Source organism: Canis lupus, chromosome 10, assembly GCF_003254725.2.
Source record: "Canis lupus dingo isolate Sandy chromosome 10, ASM325472v2, whole genome shotgun sequence".
NCBI lineage: Eukaryota > Metazoa > Chordata > Mammalia > Carnivora > Canidae > Canis > Canis lupus.
Genome location: NC_064252.1, coordinates 13,733,065 through 13,753,499, shown reverse-complemented (window position 1 = coordinate 13,753,499; position 20,435 = coordinate 13,733,065). Strand labels below are relative to the sequence as shown.

Genomic DNA, 20,435 nt, shown 5'->3' with positions numbered 1-20,435 from the left:
CCTCGGCGACCTCACTCGCTGACCCCGCGTTGCCCTAACTACATTTCAGACCGCGGGCGTCCGACACACAAATCCCAGAGGGAGCAGCACCAGAGAAGGACGTGAGGGGACCTCCCGCCTCAGCTTCCTCCGGAACAAAGTGCATTCATAACGAAACACAATCACGACAATATTTGAAATCAATTAAAGCCAACAAGGGTGGCACAGTTAAAGCCAGAGCTCGGGGCCTCTTTCCAGGAGAGGAAGACGGATTGAAATAACTACCACCACCCCCTCCAAAGATATAATCAAATATGCGTGCAGATCGGGGAGGAACCGTCGTACTAGGCCCGCGAAGAAAAATGTGCTTATTTCCAGCCAATTGGGGAAAAAAAAATGCATTCCCGATTCTTCCTCAATAATGTGGCAGTTGTGAGGCCCCCAGAAAGGCGGCAAAGCGAGGGCCGAGGCCGGGGTAGGAAGGCGCCGGTGGCCGCAGACGCCGCCGAGCCCCCCCCACCTTCACCCCCATTTTCACGACCTCCACCCGCTCCCTCCCCCTCGCCCCCAGCTGCGGCCTCGCACCTTCCTGGGCTGCACCGGGACCTGGTGCCACGCGCATCCTCTCCCACCCGAATTCACAGCGGGACGCTTGGGCCACCGGTGCCTGGGGCCTTCCACGGAGGCCGTGTGTGCGCCCACGAGCCTTTCCTCCACAGCTTTGGTGAGGAGGCACCTGGGTCCCCCGGGACCCCTTGGCAACCCCGGACCCCGATCCCCAGTGCCTGGACCCCCGACCCAGAGGAGCCTGCAGGCCCCCGCCCCGGGTGTCTATAGGGACTCTGCATGGAAGCGGACCGTGCCGCTTGGGCCCTGTAGACACCACCGCCGGGCCGCCCTCCACCTCCGGGCTGGTGGCCACCACCCTTGGAGCCTGCTGGGTTCCCGTCCCAGACTGCAAGGTTCTCATGTTCTCTGCTCGCACTGATTCTGCCCCCCGCTTCATCCTTGCAAGACCATCACAGGAAACACAGCCTTCCACGCGAGTCCCGCACGGGGCGCCCCGGCCTTGGTGTCAACACCTGTTCCCTGCATGTCGCCTCTTGTCCCTCCCCTTCCTCGGCCCCAGGCACCCGGACTGCGTCCTGCGGTCCCTCCAACAGCCCCACACGTCCCTACTCCATCGTCCCCTGTATTTCCGACCATATGTTTGACCCACGTGGGGCCCAGAAAGCCTAACCATATTATTAACAGGGAATCGAATTGTTCTCTACAAGTCGGCACGGTCCCTAATTGTATCGGCAAATCGTAGTTGCGGGGACCTCACCTGCTGGATTTTTAGGACCACTCCAGCCTCAAATAATCTGCTGCTCGGACCAGCAGTTCCAAGCTTTGGGTTGGGACATCAGGTTGCACATGCAGCCAGCAGCCCCTCTAATGAGCTCATTTTAAGTAACTATCGTGTTCATGTTTTTCCTTTGCTCTCTCGGAAAGCCATCAGCACTAGAAAAGCCCCTATTTCAATTAAATCGCATCTTTATGTTTCGTGAACTAAAAGGATGCCCAACTTATGGCATAGCCAGCTGGAGACGGTGGGCCAGGCCCACCTGGGGTTCGGTAGCACAGGGGCACCTAACGCAAGCCCAGCCGGCACCTAACGCAAGCCCAGCTCCAGCCTCCCGTCTGCCTCCGGCGTGCACCCAAGCACGCCCTACTAGCCTCCAACCATCCTCAAACTCCTACTCAGAGGAGCCACAGCAGCACTGGCATAAAAGGCACCGGGAATGATTCGTTTCTCTCCACTTTGCACAGGTCCTGGGTTTGTGCTTCCCAGATCTAACCACGCCTGATGGGCACCTTCGTCTCCCACCAACCTACAAGAAGCACCAAGGCAACTGATCTGTTGTCCGCATTCTGGCAGCTCCCCCCCCTCCAATACAAACGGCAAGACGGCTGCATCCTAAAATCTCTCCATAGAGAGGGATGTTGGTGTGCACGCAAGCTCCAGCACAGGCTTCTGATGACTTCTAGGGACACGTGAGCTACAGGAGTCGTTACAGTGGCCCCATAAGCAATGGCACTGACGTAGGCAAAGAACTGATCAATAGTTCAACTGGAAAGTGAAGAGAGCCTGTGCCAAAGGGCAAGAGGCGATAAGACTGAGGGACGCTTCCAACCTCAGCTCGTGCACCAGGCCCTGTGCGGAGCACAGCACGTGCCTTCTCTTTGGCAATCCTCCCTACAGCCCTGGGAGGTGCCGAGACACACGTTCTGGGGGAAGAAACAGGCACAGTGAGGCTGAGCACCCAGCGAGGAGGCAGTGGAGTCAAGACGAGCCCCAGACTGGCCCCAAGGCTGTGAGCGTTTTGTTGTGTTTAATCTCCTGGCTGTTGGAGGTGGTGAGCCTGGACTTGGCGCTGCCCAGGGAGAGGGCCATCGTGGCCCTGGATTCCAGACTGTCTTGGTCAAACACCCTTTGCTTTGACCCTATAGCCACCACAGAACCTTCGGGTTAATGTTTAGCCTACCTGGGGTCACGACAGCAGGGAGTTTTGTGAACCATGTGAGAGTAGTTTCTCCCTGGAAAATGATGAATTGGCAGCTCCCTGCCTGCCTCAGCCTCTCAAACATCCAGTCACTGAGCCAGGGCCCTTGAACCTATGCACTTCCCAGCCCTGTAAACGGGGCCTGGATGCTCCAGCTCCGTCCAGTGCCTTCTTTGTATACAGTCCCCACCCCTTCCAGCTGGGGCTCCTGCAAGTCTGTGTCTTGCTCCAACAGTGTTTCAACAGAACAGACCCAGGGATGCCCCTTGAGCCTCCCACCTTCCAGCTATAACCTTCGGAACCATCTTCTCAGCCACCCTCTGCCTCTGGAAACAGCCAACACCATCTTTTGAGCTTAGCTTCCTTATTGCCCACCAACCATGAGCTCCCAGATTGGTCAAAACCATCCCACCGAGGTGGAGGCCTGGTCAGCATGCACCTGCAGGCCTCCCGCACCTACCTCTCTCTGTGCCTCTAGTTCCACCTTGCTGGTGCGGCTCTGGAAGGCATGGGTCGCTTCCCCATCCTCAGAGAAGCACGAGGGTGCCCAGTGCTTCTTGAGGAGGCAAACATATGGCAGCCAGGCCCTCCTCCAGGATGCACAGAAGCCATCCCCTGGAAGCTGCCACGGTTCTGGAGGAGAGCGTGAAGCAGGCCCCTCTGGATCTGCATGCCCAGGCTCTGCCCACACAGCCCCCCGGCTCTGTGACTTTCCGAAGAATCATCTCCTACAGGAGCAGCTGAAGCTCAGCAAGGAGATAGCAACCACCTGGCCAGCTCTGCAGAGCGGCGGCCCCAGGCTGGGCTGCTGGGGGGGGGGGGAGGGTATCCCTTCCAAAGGCTCACCCTATGAGAGGCCTCTGTGGCATCCCCCTCGGTGCCAGGGCTTCGGCCTAAGCCTGTCCCCGCAGCCATGAGACAGCTTCTCAACCACCCTGAACTTCTAGGTCGTGGACCAAAAGGAAGCAATAAAGCTTTTTGCAGGAAAAAAAGTCTTCACCATTTCCAACCACTAGTGTTTACTTTGATTTTCTGCAGATCCGGCACCTAAGCTATGGGAAGCCGGCAGCCGGACACTCCCATCATCTTGCCTCTACTCTCCTTCGCTCTTCTGCCCATATCAGCATGTTTTCTTTAAAACAAAAAGACTCCCCAGGATTGAGGCCCCGTGAAAGGCGTTGACTCCCTAGATACCCCACCAGTAGGCTCAGCTTGCCTGGCCCAGGTTCTGGGCTCCACCAAGGAGAAATAAGTGACATTTGAGTGGCTCCTTGATCGCCGTGCTAACGAGATTCTTCACGTGCACACGTACAAACACACGCCTCTTCCCAGTCACGTAATACCTATACCACCTGTGCGTAAAACCCATATTTATCCATCGGTTCCCCCTAAAGAAAAAAGCTCTGCCCAGCTCTGAGCTTTTGTCACGTCCTGCATGCGCCCCTTCCACGACCCACGTACAACCCGATTCCCCGGGGACAATCTGTGAATCAAGGGAGCCAATCTTAAGTTTCACAATCAATTAGTGGGGGGCTCAGCAGTTGAGCATCTGCCTTCGGCTCAGGCCGTGACCCCGGGGTCCCAGGATCGAGTCCTGCGTTGGGCTCCCCGCAAGGAGCCTGCTTCTCCCTCTGCCTGTGTCTCTGCCCCTCTGTGTCTCTCAGGAATAAATAGATAAAATCTTTAAAGGAAAAAAAAAAAGTGTCCTGGAACAGAGGAGAACAAAAATGGAGCAGACACAGGTGGAAAAGCGCGGGCCAAGCGGTCCTGGTGTTTAGGGTCATAAAAGCAGTGGAGAAAGAACGGAAGGCTGCCTGGGGCTTGGAGGGCGTGGGGAGAGCCGCGGACACACAGGGAGCCAGAGGGAGCCACCCGGTGACCCAGCGGGGGTGTCAGGTGGGACCCTTCAACTCAGCTTGAGCCCCTGTGTGCCTTAGTCAGCAAAATAAAAGGAAGAGGAAAAAGGGAAAAAGCCACCAGTGACATTCTCTAAACAAAATATCTGAAATTCTCACCCAGGACAAAGTTGCCCCACGGGACAGTCAGGCTGCCCACCTCCTCGCAAGTAAAATAAAGCGACTCCTGTGGGGCAGGATCTAGGCTTTGCCCCGAGGTCAGGCTCCCGCGGCTGCTCCCAAGCCAACGAGGGGGCGCCCGGTGCAGGTGTCCAGGTGCCGCTAACGGGAGCACAGGACACGGAGGCCGGCCGGCCCCTCCGGCTCCCCGCACCCCCTGCACCTGCTGCACCCCGGCCTCACCCCCGCGGCCTGGGTCAGGGTGGGGCTCTCCCCGAGGCCCCCACATGGTGAGGACCCTCCCCCTCCATGAGAAGCAAACACAAGTAAGTTCCATGAAGGTGCTGGCGTGACCCCCGGGGGCATTTCTGCAGGGTCCCTCCTGTTGCCGGGAGGCTGGACGAGGAAGGGGGCACTGGGAGGGGGGGTGTGGAAGGGGGCACCAGGGGGCGTGGAAGGGGGCACGGGGGGCTGGTCGTGGAAGGGGCCCCGACAGGCAGAGTCAAAGGTGAGACTCGCACCCAGGTCCCACCAGCGCGGAGGGCCCAGCGGCCAGCGGGGAGCGGCTAGCAGCAGGTGACCAGGGCCCGCACGGCAGCAGGTGCGGTGGCCGTGACGTCACGCGGCTGTGGCAGCCCGGGGACCTTCCAGCACCTGTGCTGCATCCACAGCAGCAAGTGCTGTCCGTGGTTGGTGCACGGCCCGCAGGTGGCGGTGAGGACAGGAGCTGAGCTCCCACACCCCGGTACTTACTACTTGTAGCCCATGGCCACGTCCACGAAGTACTTCCTTCTCTGCCGGTAGACGTCGTCCTTGAATCCCTTAAACACAGGAGAGATCCGGTTATTTAGCAAAGGGGCCGAGCGGTGGGCGCCAAAGGCCTAGCAGGTGCGCCGGAGCCACAGGAGCCGCGGGGTGACGAAGGGGACGCAGGCAGCCGGCCCAGCCCCATGACCCCCATTATCCACGGGCCCTACTCACTGGGGCCGCGTGGGGGGCACTGAGCCGCTTGTTGGGGTCACCAGCTCATGCACCCCGCTCATTGGAACAGGGGCACATGCGTAGTCACTAGGGTGACCTAGTGGCCTTAGGGTGACCCAAGTGCCACCGTCGTGTGTGAGGCCAGGACGTGCCCCGCCCTCAACAACTCTGTCGTTCAGGATAATCGGTGAACCCCCAAAGGAGCAGCCTGGACAGGTACTGTGGCTTCCCGTGCCCTGTCCCCGGGCCTCCGCACTTGCTGCTGCCTCGTTGGCAACCTCGGGACTGGACCCATGGCCGCGCTCACACGGGGCTGCGGCATCCCGCCCTGTGCTCCTGGCCTCAGCTCGGGCCCGAGCATCCCGTCCCTGTGCTCCTGGCCTCAGCTCGGGGCTGCGGCATCCCGTCCCTGTGCTCCTGGCCTCAGCTCGGGCCCGAGCATCCCGTCCCTGTGCTCCTGGCCTCAGCTCGGGCCCGAGCATCCCGTCCCTGTGCTCCTGGCCTCAGCTCGGGGCTGCGGCATCCCGCCCCTGTGCTCCTGGCCTCAGCTCGGGCCCGAGCATCCCGCCCTGTGCTCCTGGCCTCAGCTCGGGGCCGAGCATCCCATCCCTGTGCTCCTGGCCTCAGCTCGGGCCCGAGCATCCCGCCCTGTGCTCCTGGCCTCAGCTCGGGGCCGAGCATCCCGCCCTGTGCTCCTGGCCTCAGCTCGGGGCCGAGCATCCCGCCCTGTGCTCCTGGCCTCAGCTCGGGCCCGAGCATCCCGCCCTGTGCTCCTGGCCTCAGCTCGGGGCCGAGCATCCCGCCCTGTGCTCCTGGCCTCAGCTCGGGCCCGAGCATCCCGTCCCTGTGCTCCTGGCCTCAGCTCACCTTCCATCTCCCTCCCTGCTGGTACTTTGCATCAGCGCCTCAGGGGCTTCCTTCCAACTGCCAGAAACCCAGAAGGAATCATTGCCATGTGACTTGTGTGCAACCCTGCGACCTAGAAGGGCCACCGCGACACCGTGGCCACCGCGTGAAAGAGGGCAGGACAGGCGGCGGGGACAGGGGCTCCGAGGAGGGAGCACCCAGGCCCTCAAAGTCCTAGATCACCCGGCTGTGGCTGCCCTACCTCTGCACGCAGGAGCCTCAAACCCGGGTGGGCTGGCCTCTTGCGCCCTTGATGGAGAAGCGGCCATGGGGCTGCCCGCTGGGCTGAGGCGCACGTCCCCTGCCAAGGCCGCTGTGTCACAGGAGCATCGCTGTCGGCGGTGAGCCACCCAAAGCCCTGCAGCCGGGGTAGCCCCCTGAGGGCCCGGCCCTACCTTCCCTGAACCGAGAGTTTTCCCACTGCTTTTCCCAGGCAGGCTCCGAGGCCTTGCAACGCGCTCCACGAGCGTCGTGACCAAGCCACCAGGCTCACAATTGCATCTGTGACCTGAAACAGGTCCCCCGCTCCGGAGAAAGCTCAGGTGTCCTCCTGCTAGCAGCAGCACGTGGCCTGGAGGCAAACCTAGGACCTGGCCGCCCCTGCTCCGCCGAGGAGGCAAGCAGGCCAGTGCGGAAGGGAAGGGCCCTGCTCCCCGGGCCCTGCCCCCAGGCAGCATCCTGCAAGCACCGTAGTCTGCCGGGTTCCAGAAGATTCCCGCCTGTCTCTCCTTGGCAAACAACCGCTCCTCTTCTGGGCAGGCCCGTGGTGCCTCGTTAGCCGAGCGCAGCGGTCAGTACGCCAATGCAGAGGGGGGCCCAGTGACCCCAGGACTCCCCGTGGACCCGCACAACAGCTCAGGGACACCGGCCAGCCACTGGGCACAGCAGGGAAACAGCAGGCCCTGGCCGTCTGTCCCGGCCTGGAGGCAGGGCTAAGGTTACCAGCCAGCAGAGGGGACGCCCCCCACGCCGTGTTGGGGCACAGGGGCACCCAGAAACCATCCCTTGCTCGCCTGAGAGTCAGACTGAACCAGGCCTCCCCCAAGTTGGCAAGCCCGGCGGCCCTCGTCCCGGAGAGTCTGGGCACCCCGTCCTTTCCTCTGTTGCGTTAAGAACCAGCCAGCACCTTAAAGGGCACAGCGAGGATGTGCCGGCTGCCCCGGGGCTCAACCCTGGGGAGACTGGAATACCCCGGGGAGCCTGCAGGACTACTCCAAAGCTGGCCACAGCCTGAGGTCACGATCCCGAGGTCACGATCCTGAGGTCATGTCCCGAGGTCACGATCCCAAGGTCACGCCCCGAGGTCACGATTCAAGCACCCTGGGGAGGGACCCCGCGCCCGTGATTTCTGTCCTGATCCCCCGCATACTCGGAGTGGAAGGCCAAGGCGGAGGGTCGCCGAGCTCGGGCGGTAGTTCTCAGCTTGAGAGCTCCTCAGAATGTCCTGCAAGTCCTTCTACAGGCAGATTCCAAGGTCCATCGTGAAAGCCCCGATTGAGCGGCTTCGGCGGGGCCCCACGAACTGCATTTTTAAGAAGCACTTTCAGGGGGCCCCAAGCACACTGTGAGAGCGCCTCCCCATCCAGGTCCTGGCTGCTCGAAGCGCTGCGGGCCCGTCTCGGGGCTCGCCAGACACACAGAGCCTCGCTTTGCACCTCGAAAAGATCTTCCAGGGGATCCCTGGTTGGCTAACCGTTTTGGCACCTGCCTTTGGCCCAGGGCGTGACCCCCGGGGTCCTGGGATCCAGTCCCGCGTTGGGTTCCCTGCATGGAGCCTGCTTCTCCCTCTGCCTGTGTCTCTCCCTCTCTCTCTCTTTCTGTGTGTCTCTCATGAATGAATAAATAAAATCTTAAAAAAAAAATGTAAAGACCTTCCAAGGGGTTTGTGCAGCAAAGTTTGAGAGACGTTGGCCTACATGGACGTTTGAGCCTCTTAGGGAGCCGCAGCAGCCGGCCCCTCCCTTGGCAGCTCCTCTGAGCCACCCTCGTACGAGGGCAGCATCCGAACACCGTAAGCCCCATCTCAAGACTGGGGTCACTCCCAGGCACCCAAAAGTCCTGAGACCAGCTTCTCCATGCTCATCAAGTACTAACTTGCAAAAAACACCGATTTAGCCATGCCAGATTTTACGTAATGAACATTTGGTGTGCTTCTAAAAGAAATACATGTGGGTAAAAAAAAAAAAAAAAAGAAAAAAAAAAGAAAAGAAAAGAAAAAAGAAAAAAAGAAGAAAAAGCAGTGGTGAGGCAGGAGATTGCTAAGGACGTGCGATCACCTCCACGGGCTGCACAGACTGTAAGAGGAGGTTTCACGAGGTGGTATAATTAGGAGAAAAGGAACAGAATTAAACACAGGAAAATTTCCACTGGGTATCGGGACCCATTTCTTCACAAGGCCGGAGCGGTCCCACTAACAAAGCTGCTGTCCTGAGTCCAGGCTGGTGACTCGAGAACTCAGGGGGTCACTTGGAGCTAGGAGGTTAGCAGGAGCCCCAAGGCCCCGGGCAGGGTCCGCGCCGTAACCGTAACCTGGCACTTCCCTTCCTGGGCTTTCGCCCGCGCACCTGCCCAGAGGCTTCCCGGCTGTTCCGGCTTTTGAAATGCCCCTTCCAGGTCAATGAGGATGCCTTTTCCACTCTGGACATAAAGAATTCGAGGTGCACAGACAGAGGGACTCGGCCGAGGTCACCCTGCAAGGGAACAGCTGGTGTCTGCGAGGTCCTGTCCCCGCTGGTCCCTGAGATCAGGCTTCTGGGCCGGTCCGGGCCTCTGGACGAGGGGGTCACAGGGGATGGCCCCTAAAGGCACTTCGGCGTGTGTTTCTAATGCTCGGGAGGCTTTTCCGTGGGACCCCCTGTGGGTTGTTCTGAGGTTTCCGACCTGCTGGCGCAGCACGCGGTGCCTTTGAAAAAGTTCAGCTTCTTGAAAATAACGCAGTTGCGTTGAGTCCGCTCGACCGTTTGCTGGCGCGGCGGTTACGGGCCAGTCTGGACGTGGGTCGCGCCGAACGACAAGCCCCTGCAGGCTCCCTGTCGTCGACGTGTCACAGCGTCCTCTGCTCGGTTCTCAAGGTTAGGCAGGCGTGCACCTGTCGGGCCGGCGCCCGGGGCAGCTCCCCAGACTGTCCCCATTTTGACAAAATGCGCACCTGTAGAGCAGGTCCCTCTGACCGCTGAACCCCCGCCTGCCCTCCCACCGAGGCCAGCATCCTCCCTTGCTGTGCTCCTAACGACCTGCGGCCCAGGGACGCAGGAGGAGACCCTGCCCCTGTCCCGAAGCCCCTGGGGCCCAGGCCGCCCTCGTTTCTGCAAGGGACCACCCATGTCAGCCCCTCGTCTTTCCAAGGGCCACCAGCTGCGGGGTATGTCGTGCCCTCTAACGCTGCAGAGCTGCTCCCCGAGCCTGAGAGCCGCCCCCCCCAGCCGACCCTCTAAGAGCGACCGTCCTGTGGCAGTGCCACCCCCTAACCTGCCCCCGGCCCGCACGTGCTGCGGGGACGCTTTACCGGGTGGGGGCCGCATGCCCCCCGGGGGAGCACACGGGTGCACACCGCCCGGCACGTGCAGCAGCCGGGCCACGCGTGGGGAGCGTGGGGAGCGGAGTGCCTGGACACTTACGGGGTGGTCGGCGTCGAGCTCGGATCCGTACATGAGAACCCTGTGAGAGCACCTGTCCAGCTCGGAGATCTTCCGGGGGAACCAGGGCACGTCGTCTAGTTCTGTGGAAGACACAGCGCAGGTTCAAGAGCCTTAGCTCCCGGGTCACCGCTCCCTTCTCGCGACGCTGCGGCACCCCACCGGGGACAGCTGGCCTTGCCTTCTCCCTCTGCCCAAATGCTCGCCGGCGGATTCGGCATCACGACGGTGCTTTGAGATTTCAGCAACTGAACGAGCTCACTGAATTCGGTTTGCCCACACTCGCAGTCCACGAAGATTTCAACCTCCGAGCTCCTCCGCCGGGATTTCCTGGACTCGATATGAAGCATGTTGACGTGTTTCTCCTGTGGAAATAGAAGCAACATCTGCGACTCACCCCTCGGCACAACAGGGGACGCCACAGCTGCTCGTAAGCACGGGGCCGAGGTCCAAGACCGAGGGAAAGACCATCTCCTGGCTCTTTGGTTGATGAACACATGGAAACGCTTCCAACCAGTGCCTGGGTTACTAGCAGTGGGGACTGTATGGAGCTTTTCCTGCCTCATTAAAAAAAAAATAGGGATTCCCCAGGTGGCTCAGCAGGTGAGCACCTGCCTTCCACCCGGAGCATGACCCCAGAGTCCCGGGATCGAGTCTCACGTCGGGCTCCCTGCATGGAGCCTGCTTCTCCCTCTGCCTGTGTCTCTGATTCTCTGTGTCTCTCATGAATAAATAAATAAAAATCTTAAAAATAAATAAATAAAAATTAAAAATAGAGGCATATAAAGGGCACGATACGATTACGAATATCATCCTTTCCCTGCACGGCCCACATCCCGCTGGGGGTGAGCGTAGCTACTTGGGGGGCATCAGCTTATCACGTCATCGTGCAATCCGCACATTTACATTCTTATTTTCATATGTTTCAAAAAAATAAAAAAAACCACATTGCTAAAACTGAAACCCCTAATTTAATAGTGGTACAAGGTTTCCACTGTGCATTAAAGTTCAAAAATAACCTTTGAAAAAATAAGTCAGTAGTACAAATGGCAGAGAAACGAGGCAGGCGCTGGGCGGGTGGCCTGAGGACGGTGGTTGAGAGACCCAAGCCAGAGGGAAGGAAGGAAAGCAGCCGAGCAAGTATCTCTACAGGCAGAGACCAAAACAGAACACAGCTAACAGCCGCGGGTGGACCCGTGTGGGCCACCTCCAGGCAGCCTCCCCAGACGACGCGTCCTCGCAGCCATGCTCCACGGCGGGTTTTGGGGCTAAAGGTCTCCTGACAAAAACTAATTAATTGATTAATAAATAAAATAAAATAAAATAAAATAAAATAAAATAAAATAAGGGGCTCACAGGGGGCAGCGGCTCAGTACTTGGGCATCAGGGTCCCGGCTCCTGCTGAGGCCGAGGCCCACGTGCTCATCCCCACCCCCCGGCGACGGGAGACCGCGCCCCAGGATGCCAGAGGGGGGTCCTACAGCAGCTCACATTCCTTTTTTTTTTAAGGTTTTATTTATTTATCCATGAGAGACACAGGCAGAGGGAGAAGCAGGCTCCCTGCAGGGACTCGATGCGGGACTCGATCCCAGGACCCCAGGGTCACACCCTGGGCTGGAGGCAGGCACCCCACCGCCGAGCCCCCGGGCTGCCCCGTATCAGGTCACCTTCCTCCTGTGACCCTGGGCAGTGTCGGCATGTGCAGCCCCAGCTGGGGGAGGCCGCCCCAGGCCCGAGCCCGAGCGCCTCGACAGCAGCGGCCCCCGTATCAGGCAACTGGTCCTGCGACCCCGAGGCATAACACCCGGCTTCTGTTTGTGCTGACCTTTCTGGTGACACCAGACTTTCCAAAGCGTCTGATAAGCAACGGTGAGGCTAATAGGAGGGTCAAGAGTCTTCTCACACATGGTGTCACTTTGGACGTCCCTGTCCCCGGGTTGGGGTGAGGAGGGACTTTGGGCCAGGCAGCGGAGGTCCGGAGGGGCAGGGGGCTCCGCAGGCTCCCTGGGCGCAGGTGGCCAAGCTGGGCGCCGCCAGAGCTTGTCCGGGGCGTGTGGCCTGCCCGCGGGCGCTGGCCAGGACAGCCCTGGGTGCTGTAAGGCGTGACACCTTCCCGCAGGTGTGCGTTAGCTCTGTTCACTGTGCCCGGTCCTTTCCTCGGGTGGAGAGAGAATGAGGAAACATTTGCCGGAGCAGGCCACGGACTCCCCCTCTGGTCATCAGAGGCCTCACCACACAGGCCTCACCTGTGCCCACTGTGCAAGGCACTTTCACTCCTAGCACCAGACCTACCTCGTTAGGGAGGAAGCATCACCACTGATGCACAGAGGAAGACCCTGAAGTGAGCCAGCAGCCAGCGGTTGGCCAAGCCGGGAGAACACGGGCCTGAGTCTTCCCACTGCAAGGCCAACCCTCTTCCCCGAGAGCAGCCCCGGGCCCCACGCAGAGCGAAGCGCCCCCCAGACAACATGCACGCGCGAGGCACGATGCTTGCCAAACGGAAAGGTAGCCCTCAGATCTACCCCGGCCAGGGGACAGTCCTTTTTCTGGGTTTCTCCAACCTTACCCCCAACCACGCTTTCTTGAGGCCACATTGGACCTGGACAACGGTCACTACATTTCTATGAAATAAAGAAAGAGTGAGCCAGCCCTGGCTTATGTATGAGGACAGTGACTCATCTCCCCAAAAGTCATGGCAAGTTCATGAAGCAGTGAGGCTCAGGTGGGCAGCGGGGTGGGGGAGGGGGGCATTCCAAAGCCTCGACTCCTGCATCTCATTTCACGGAATAAACGTGCTCCCAGGACAAGTGCGCAGTTCAGATGCGAGCAAACCAAATCGGGCTGCAGTCTCTTGATACTTAAAGACACCCTCTTTGGCTCATTTTGCCAAACAAAAGGTGTGAGACTCACCTTTTTTTAATTACTGGCTTTCTTACCTGGCAATAGTCTGCGGAATTACTAATAGGTTACCTTGGAATTAATAAAACACAGTTGGCACAAATCTGCTTATTTCGTTGTTTGGCAGACAAACCTTCCTTACAAAGCTTCGTTGACTGTGGTTTCTTTGAGCACATTATCCAGAGACAGATTTGGGGATGTTTCAAAGCAGGGGACGGGTTTGGAACTGGGCACACAGTCACTGTCAAAGTTAGGTAATGACATTTTACATTCACCTGGAAGAGGTTCAGCACTTTTACCAATCCGCCAACTTCATTTTTCAGTGAGAAGACGACAGCCGTCTTGCCGCTTTCAGGACTGGCTTCACTTTTGCTGTCCCCATTGTCGCCTTTTTTATCATCATTTTTGCCAGAGTTAGCTCTATTTAACTTCAAGAAGGTAGAAACACACAAAAACATTGGTTAGGATCCCAGAGTTCTCAAAACTAGATTTTATTTTTTGTCGGACATTCCATTCAAATGCTAGAAGCTTCAGCAATCCTATAAACTCAAAGAAAACTTGCCACATCACTCCTGACTGTCAATCATAAATTCTGGCCTAATTTGCTGCGGAACACTATTTTCCAGTGCTCTAAGGCAGAATCCAGTGGCTTAAATTAAAGGGGGATCAGATCTGCTTCACTTTATTTAACAGCCACGAAGATCTGACCATCAGAAATTATGAAGTCTCACCTATGACTAATTCTTGCTATTCTTCCTAGGTTTATTTTACAGCATAAATTTTGGTCTGCTAAACTAAGCTGAAACCCAGCTCAGGGTCCAAGTCTCTGCCCCGCTGTGTCGGGTATACTTGGACCCAAGCTCAAGCTTGCAAATAAACCCTCGTGTGTTTGAAAAAAAAAAAAAAATTTGGTCTGCTAGTCGTTACACAATGTGGAAACTATACTAATCACCAAGCATAACAAAAATAAGACCAAACATATCTTTCACAACAATAATTTCAGTTTCCATTATGATCTTAAAAACAGAATATTCATTCCATTCTGAAATATGTCAGGACACACACTAAAATTGGCAGCTTTACTCCCTGCATTGCTTTCTGCACGACACTTCACGTTGTCAGTGCGCATCTACCTGCAGGAGTTCAACACAGAGGAGCATGTGCTACTAAGGCCATCTGTGTCTGCAGATGATGCCTGAAATGTGGCTATTAAAATCCAGCCACAAAGAAAAGAGAAAGGAAGGAAGAAAGGGAAGAAAGAAGGAAGGGAAGAAGAAAGAAAGAAGAAAGAAAGAAAGAAAGAAAGAAAGAAAGAAAGAAAGAAAGAAAGAAAGAAAGAAAGAAAGAAAGAAAGAAAAAGAAAGAAAGAGAGAAAGAGAGAAAGAAAAGAAAGAAAGAAAGAAAGAAAGAAAGAAAGAAGAAAGAAAGAAGAAAAAAGGAAATGAAAGAAAGAAAGAGAAAGAAGAAACAAAGGAAAGAAAGAAAAAAGGAAGAGAAAGAAAGAAATACAGAAAGAAAGAGAAAGAATGAAAGAAAGAAAGAAAGAAAGAACAAGAAGGAAAGAAGAAAAAGGAAGAAAGAGAAAGAACAAGAAAGGAGAAAGAAACAGACGAACCAAAAAGGAAGAAATAGAAGAACGAACAAGGAAGAGACCGAAAACCAGACAGAAAGCGAAAGAACGACAAAAAGAGACAGAAGCAAGAAAAAAGGAAGAGACAAAGACAGGCAGAAAGAAAGAAGCAAGAGAAAGAAAGAAGAAAGAAAGAAAGAAAAAGAAAGAGAAGAAAGAAAAGAAAAGAAGAAAGAAAGAAAGAAAGAGAAAGAAAGAAAGAGAAGAAAGGAAAGAAGAAGAAAGAAAAAAGGAAGAGAAAGAGAAAGAAAGAAAAGAAAGAAAGAGAAAGAAGAAGAAAAGAAAGAAAAAGGAAGAAAAAGAAAGAGAAAGAAGAAAAAAGGAAGAAAGAAAAAGAGAAAGAAAAAACAAAGGAATAAAGAGAAAGAAAAAGAATGAAAAAAGGAAGAAAGGAAGAAGAAAAAAGGAAGAGACAAAGAAAGAAGAAAGAAGAAGAAGAAGAAGAAGAAGAAGAAGAAGAAGAAGAAGAAGAAGAAGAAGAAGAAGAAGAAAGGGAGGGAGGGAGGGAGGAAGGAAGGACGGACACTAGCTAATCATTAGGAGCAAAGAGTAAAATCTGAGAAAACTGGGAAGGAGCAAGTCTTCATTGGCCGTTCAAGACACCGTCGCACAGCCGTGAGTGGTGACTATTAGTCCTATGGGTTAAAGACAAAAATGGCAGATTTCAGAAACTTGGGTCCCACTGTCAGGAATACAGAGCAAAATAGGCTGGGAACGTTCAGTTCAAAGGCCAAGTGGAGCGGGGGTGCACGTGTCGCGTGTCTGAGTTGCAAGTGCGGCCCGGGGCAAAGGGCAGCGCCCATCGGCCGGCTCGCCCGTCCTCTCGGACCCGAGGGAAGTACCTCTGAGAGGGGACCAGAGCCAGGGGGTAGGGCCCGCCCCGGTCCCCTCGGATTCCACCCCCGCCCTCCCAACTTCATTTTCACGGGTGTCACATCTTCACACTGCCTCCCTCCCTGGATTTTTATATCATGGAAATGAATATTTTATTATTTATGACTTGGAGGAGAAAAGCTTATGCAGACGTTGGCATTTGACAGTGTGTTTAGTCATTAAAAGCTCAAATGTCTCAGCTCTCGCAACATCTGCTTGCTTGTCGCCACGTAACACGCAGCCCTTACACATGTATAGGAATTTTTATATGAGCGTGTCATACGTTAACCATAACTCTGAGCTCTTTGTTTTCCTTCTAGCAGCTCATTATGACTTCAAAATTCCTCAGGGTAATATCTCAGCCACATATTCATGGTATTTGGATGTTTAAAAAAAATCTATTTAAAAGAATTTTTAAAAATAAAAAATCTATTTACATTTTTGGTCTCATTTCTGCAAATTGATTTATTTTATTTAATTTTTTTTTTTTTTTTTGCAAAATGATTTAAACAGTTCTACAAACTTGCCCTGATTACTTCTCAACATTTTAAGCAGTAATAATACACCAGTACAATACAAACTTCTGGCACAGGTTTGGAGCTATGGTATGAAAACAGAATTTTCTATGATACAGACTGAATTGTAACTGGTTGGATAAACTCTGATACAGTAATGAAATAGCACTTAATATTTTTAGTGACTGGGAATCTGCATACATTTTTTTTGTTGTTCACTGCCTTTTTTTTTTTCTTAAATCTGGTCACCATTACCTCAAATCAGCATCTAAAATCCTGCAAAATTGGGGATCCCTGGTGGGGGGCTCAGCAGTTTAGCGCCTGCCTTTGGCCCAGGACGTGACCCCAGGGTCCCGGGATCGAGTCCCACGTCGGGCTCCCAGCATGGAGCCTGCTTCTCCCTCTGCCTGTGTCTCTGCCTCTCTCTCTCTCTGTCTCTCATGAATAAATAAATAAAATCTTTAAAAAATAATAATAATAAAATAAAATCCTGCAAAATGTTGACTTTTTTTCCTGTTAACATTTAAGTACAGAAACTGCCTTAAATACTGAAGCGAGTGGTGTATTGCTTTCATTGCTCCATCAAATTAAGATGAAAAATGGAGTAATGAGAAAAGCAGGAAAACTTTTGGGAGGAGCTGATGTTCCTTTGATTCCAATAATCAGCACCTACAGGCAAGAATAAAAACATGACTTCTCTGTATGTAAGGAACAGCCTCTGTAGATGGGAAGGGGTGTAGGAGGCTCAATCATCTTGCAGGAACCACAGATATCGGTTTTTAAAAAAATAAAAATAAATAAAAAATAAATAAATAAATAAATAAATAAATAAATAAATAAATAAATCGGTTTAATTTCTTCTCCCTGTTCCTACTCCTAGTACGTGGCCTTTCAAAATCCTACATGCTTTTTTTTTTTTTTTTTTTTTTTTTTTTTTTTGCTGTAGGTACAAGACGTTGGTTCATACAAGCTCTCGCTCTTGATGTTCAGGAGCTTCTTTACTTCCTACTCCATGAACTTCGAGGAGAGGAAGTTTGGGACATGGTGGTGGGGACACATGCTTGACTTTATGGGGAGAGAAGGCCGGGAGAAGGCAGGAGAAGCAGGGTGGGGTGCTGGGGGCTGGGGTGAGGTGTGTGCTTACTCTCCGTCCGGGTCCCTGTGGCCAGGATGGGGCCATCGCCACCCTAGGAACCCTCCTCCAGGGTGCCAGCTGCTCGGTACTCACTGTTAAGCTGCCCAGGAGCTGGTGGTCTTCGGGCACCGCTGAATCCAGAGAAAACCCTCTCTTTGCCCAGTATTTACTGGAAAACATCATCATTGCCGGCTGCATGGATCCGCTGCAACTTTCTGTCTGTGCAGCAGGGGGACCGGAGCGACGTCCTGGGCTGGCGGCCACCACCAGGACGGCCAGCAGGAGCCTCTGCCCAGGCTCTGTCCAGAGCCCTGGTGCTGAAGGGAGAGCGATGAGACCGTCCTCCCCCCAGAAGCCTTTATATGAGTGACGGGGGCTGATGGGAGGCTGATTAGAAAGAAACTCATTTCTGGCTGCCGATGGCCACGATCAGATTACAGACCCGACGCCTGGGGTTATCTGTGCCTCCGGCGCAGTTTGTTTCATAGGTCGAATAGTCGTGTGGGCGTGCGTGGGGGAGAACAAGACACAATGGGGTGCTGTATGTGAAAGAAACCCATATTAGCTCTGTCCCCTGGTAGCCAGCTCTCATCTCTCAAACCCGCTCCCGGCAAGCTAACCTCAGCCTTTAGGGGACTGTGAGTTCAAAGGTTCTGTGCTTTCTTCCCCCAAAGGAGAAAAATTAGAAAGATCAGCACCGCTGAATCCTTAATTCATTCCATTCTGTGTTAATAAGTGTTTTCTGATCTGACACGTCATGACTGGATGCGGGTGATGGCTTTCCTAAAAGGCACTGCTCCCACCCCTGTGATGCCGCTATGCGGTGACGCGCAGGCAGCTGTAGCGTGAAGGCAATGTAAGGCTCTGATTTGGCCACAGACAGATAAAGGGGAGACACTAACCCTAGCATCTTCCTCACTGTGTGGGAAGGAAAAGGAAACTTTTTGATGATTGATGAGAATCAATCATTCTCATCATTGATTGATGCCTGTACATCAATCAATCTCTTGGCGCTATTGATATTTGCTGAATTTTTCCCTCTCCACTTGTACCTAGATCAAATCCAACCATCTGAAATGCATAGATCACTTGAGGTAAGTACTGTTCCAACTTTACCAAGTGAGAAAATTCACCATGTCACGGGAAAATACTACCAACCCCCTAAAGGCTGTAAGACTCGACCGAATGTGCTTGCCCGACTACAAAACTAAGCAAAACCTGGGGCTGGCACTGCTTCTCTGCACAGAAAACAAGATGAAAAACGTTCAAAACTGAAATGGATGACTTCATATTAACTGGATATTAATAGTTTCTGGAATCTTGAGGGGACATGATTATTATTTGACCTCATTTTGGAAACATTATTTGAAATGAATTTCCTCTAAAAATCAGCTCTGATAAACTAATAGGAAGGCGAAGGGTTTTTTTTTTTTCTTTTTAAGATTTTATTTTTAAGTAATCTCTATATCCAACTTGGGGCTGGAACTTACATCCCCAAGATCAAGAGTCACATGCTCTACGGACTGAGCCATGCAGGTGCCTTCAGTAAGGTGAAGCTTAAATACATTGATTGAAGTTTAGCATATAGGATTTTGAGATTGTCCAACCCTGTACTAGAGCATTTCAATAAAATCATGCTACTTCTTTCTATTAAAATTTTTAAATAAAAATGCCTTGATTGAAATCATAATAAGAATAACTAATATTACTGAGTGCTTGCCAATCGTTATTCTAAGAAAACTTTTAGATAAAAATCTGATTGATCATCACAACAACACTTGCAAGGCAGTAACTGGTATTTCCATTTTATATAAAGAGAAAACTGAGGCACAAAGAATTTAAGTAACTTGCCAAAAAGTCCAATTAAAGAGTGGCTGAGGCAGGATTTAAATTCAGGTAGTCTGGCTTCAAACTCTGTGTCCTCAACTATCACATTATACAGCCCCTTAGGTATTCCAAACAAGGAAACATAAGTAGGCTCAAGAGAGCACACAAAGATAATTTCAGCCAGAATAGGGTTTGGGATGGTGTGCAATCCAACAAAACTTTGGGGGGTGCGTTGGGGGTTTTTTGTTTTTAAAAATATTTATTTGGGGATCCCTGGGTGGCTCAGCGGTTTAGTGCCTGCCTTTGGCCCAGGGCGCAATCCTGGAGCCCCAGGATCGAGTCCCACATTGGGCTCCTTGCGTGGGGCCTGCTTCTCCCTCTGCCTGTGTCTCTGCCTCTCTCTCTCTCTCTGTGTGTCTTTCATGAATAAATAAATAAAAATCTTAAAAAAAATAAAAATATTTATTTATTCCTGAGAGACTCAGAGAGAGGCAGAAGGAGAAGCAGGCTCCCTGTGAGGAGCCTGATGTGGGACTCGATCCTGGATCCTAGGATCATGCCCTGACCCAAAGGCAGATGCTCAACTGCTGAGCCACCAAGGCATCCCCCAACAAAACTTTGTTAAGTGGTCACTTTGTATTAGGCATTGAAACTGAGTCCTGACAATGCCAAGATGAATGAGATACAGTGCCTCCTCTCAAGGAAATCACAGACAAGCTGCAAGAAGTGTACATGCAAATAAATAAGCAAGACAAAATATATCACCCTATCTACAGAAGAAGCACAGAAGACAAGGTGTTCGATGCTCCCTTAGAAGAGTCCGGAAGCCTCTCCTGAATATTTACAAGTGAGTTTGTTCTGGGTATTTACTCTGGAGAAATGAAAGCTTATATTCAAACAAAAACCTGTACACAGGTTCACACGGTCAAATATTGAAAACATCCCACATGTCCTTCAGGGGGTGAATGAACACGCAACCTGTGGGACATTCATAAAAAGGGATACTGCTTAGCAATAAAAGGGAACCAACTATTAATACACACAACCTAAATGAATCCCAAAGGCATTATGCCAAGCGAAAAAAAGCCAGGCTTAATTAAAGGTCATGTGCATCTACGGGACATTCTCAAGAAGATAGAACTGTAGTGATGGAGAACTGATCAGTGGCTGCCAGTGTTTATGGGGGGGAGGGGGGAGTGTGACTCCCAAGGGATAGCAAGAGGGAGTTCGAGGGGCGATATTTTATATCCTGATTATGGCGGTGGTTTTACAGAGCTGTCCATGTCAAAATTCACAGAACTGCATACCAAATTGATCTTACTATACAGCAATTTTAAAATAAAATTTTATTTTTTTATTTTTTAAAAGATTTATTTATTTATTTATGAAAGACAGAGAGAGAGAGAGAGAGAGAGAGAGAGAGAGAGGCAGAGACACAGGCAGAGGGAGAAGCAGGCTCCATGCAGGGATCCCGACATGGGACTCGATCCCGGGT

At 53.1% G+C, this 20,435-nt stretch overlaps 1 protein-coding gene across 1 annotated transcript in view; it reads right to left on the bottom strand.

Moving 5' to 3' along the window:
• TPH2 (tryptophan hydroxylase 2) overlaps window positions 1–17,822 on the bottom strand; it is an 84,829-nt gene extending 67,007 nt beyond the window's left edge. The window contains exons 1-5 of the mRNA XM_035696553.2: window positions 17,207–17,822; window positions 13,236–13,388; window positions 10,244–10,427; window positions 10,045–10,145; window positions 5,294–5,361 (exon numbers count right to left, since the gene is read on the bottom strand). Of these exons, the coding sequence (XP_035552446.1) occupies window positions 5,294–5,361; window positions 10,045–10,145; window positions 10,244–10,427; window positions 13,236–13,388; window positions 17,207–17,311 (611 nt within the window). The 5' untranslated portion in view covers window positions 17,312–17,822. The remainder of the gene's footprint in view (window positions 1–5,293; window positions 5,362–10,044; window positions 10,146–10,243; window positions 10,428–13,235; window positions 13,389–17,206) is intronic.
• Between the last annotated feature and the right edge of the window lie 2,613 nt (window positions 17,823–20,435).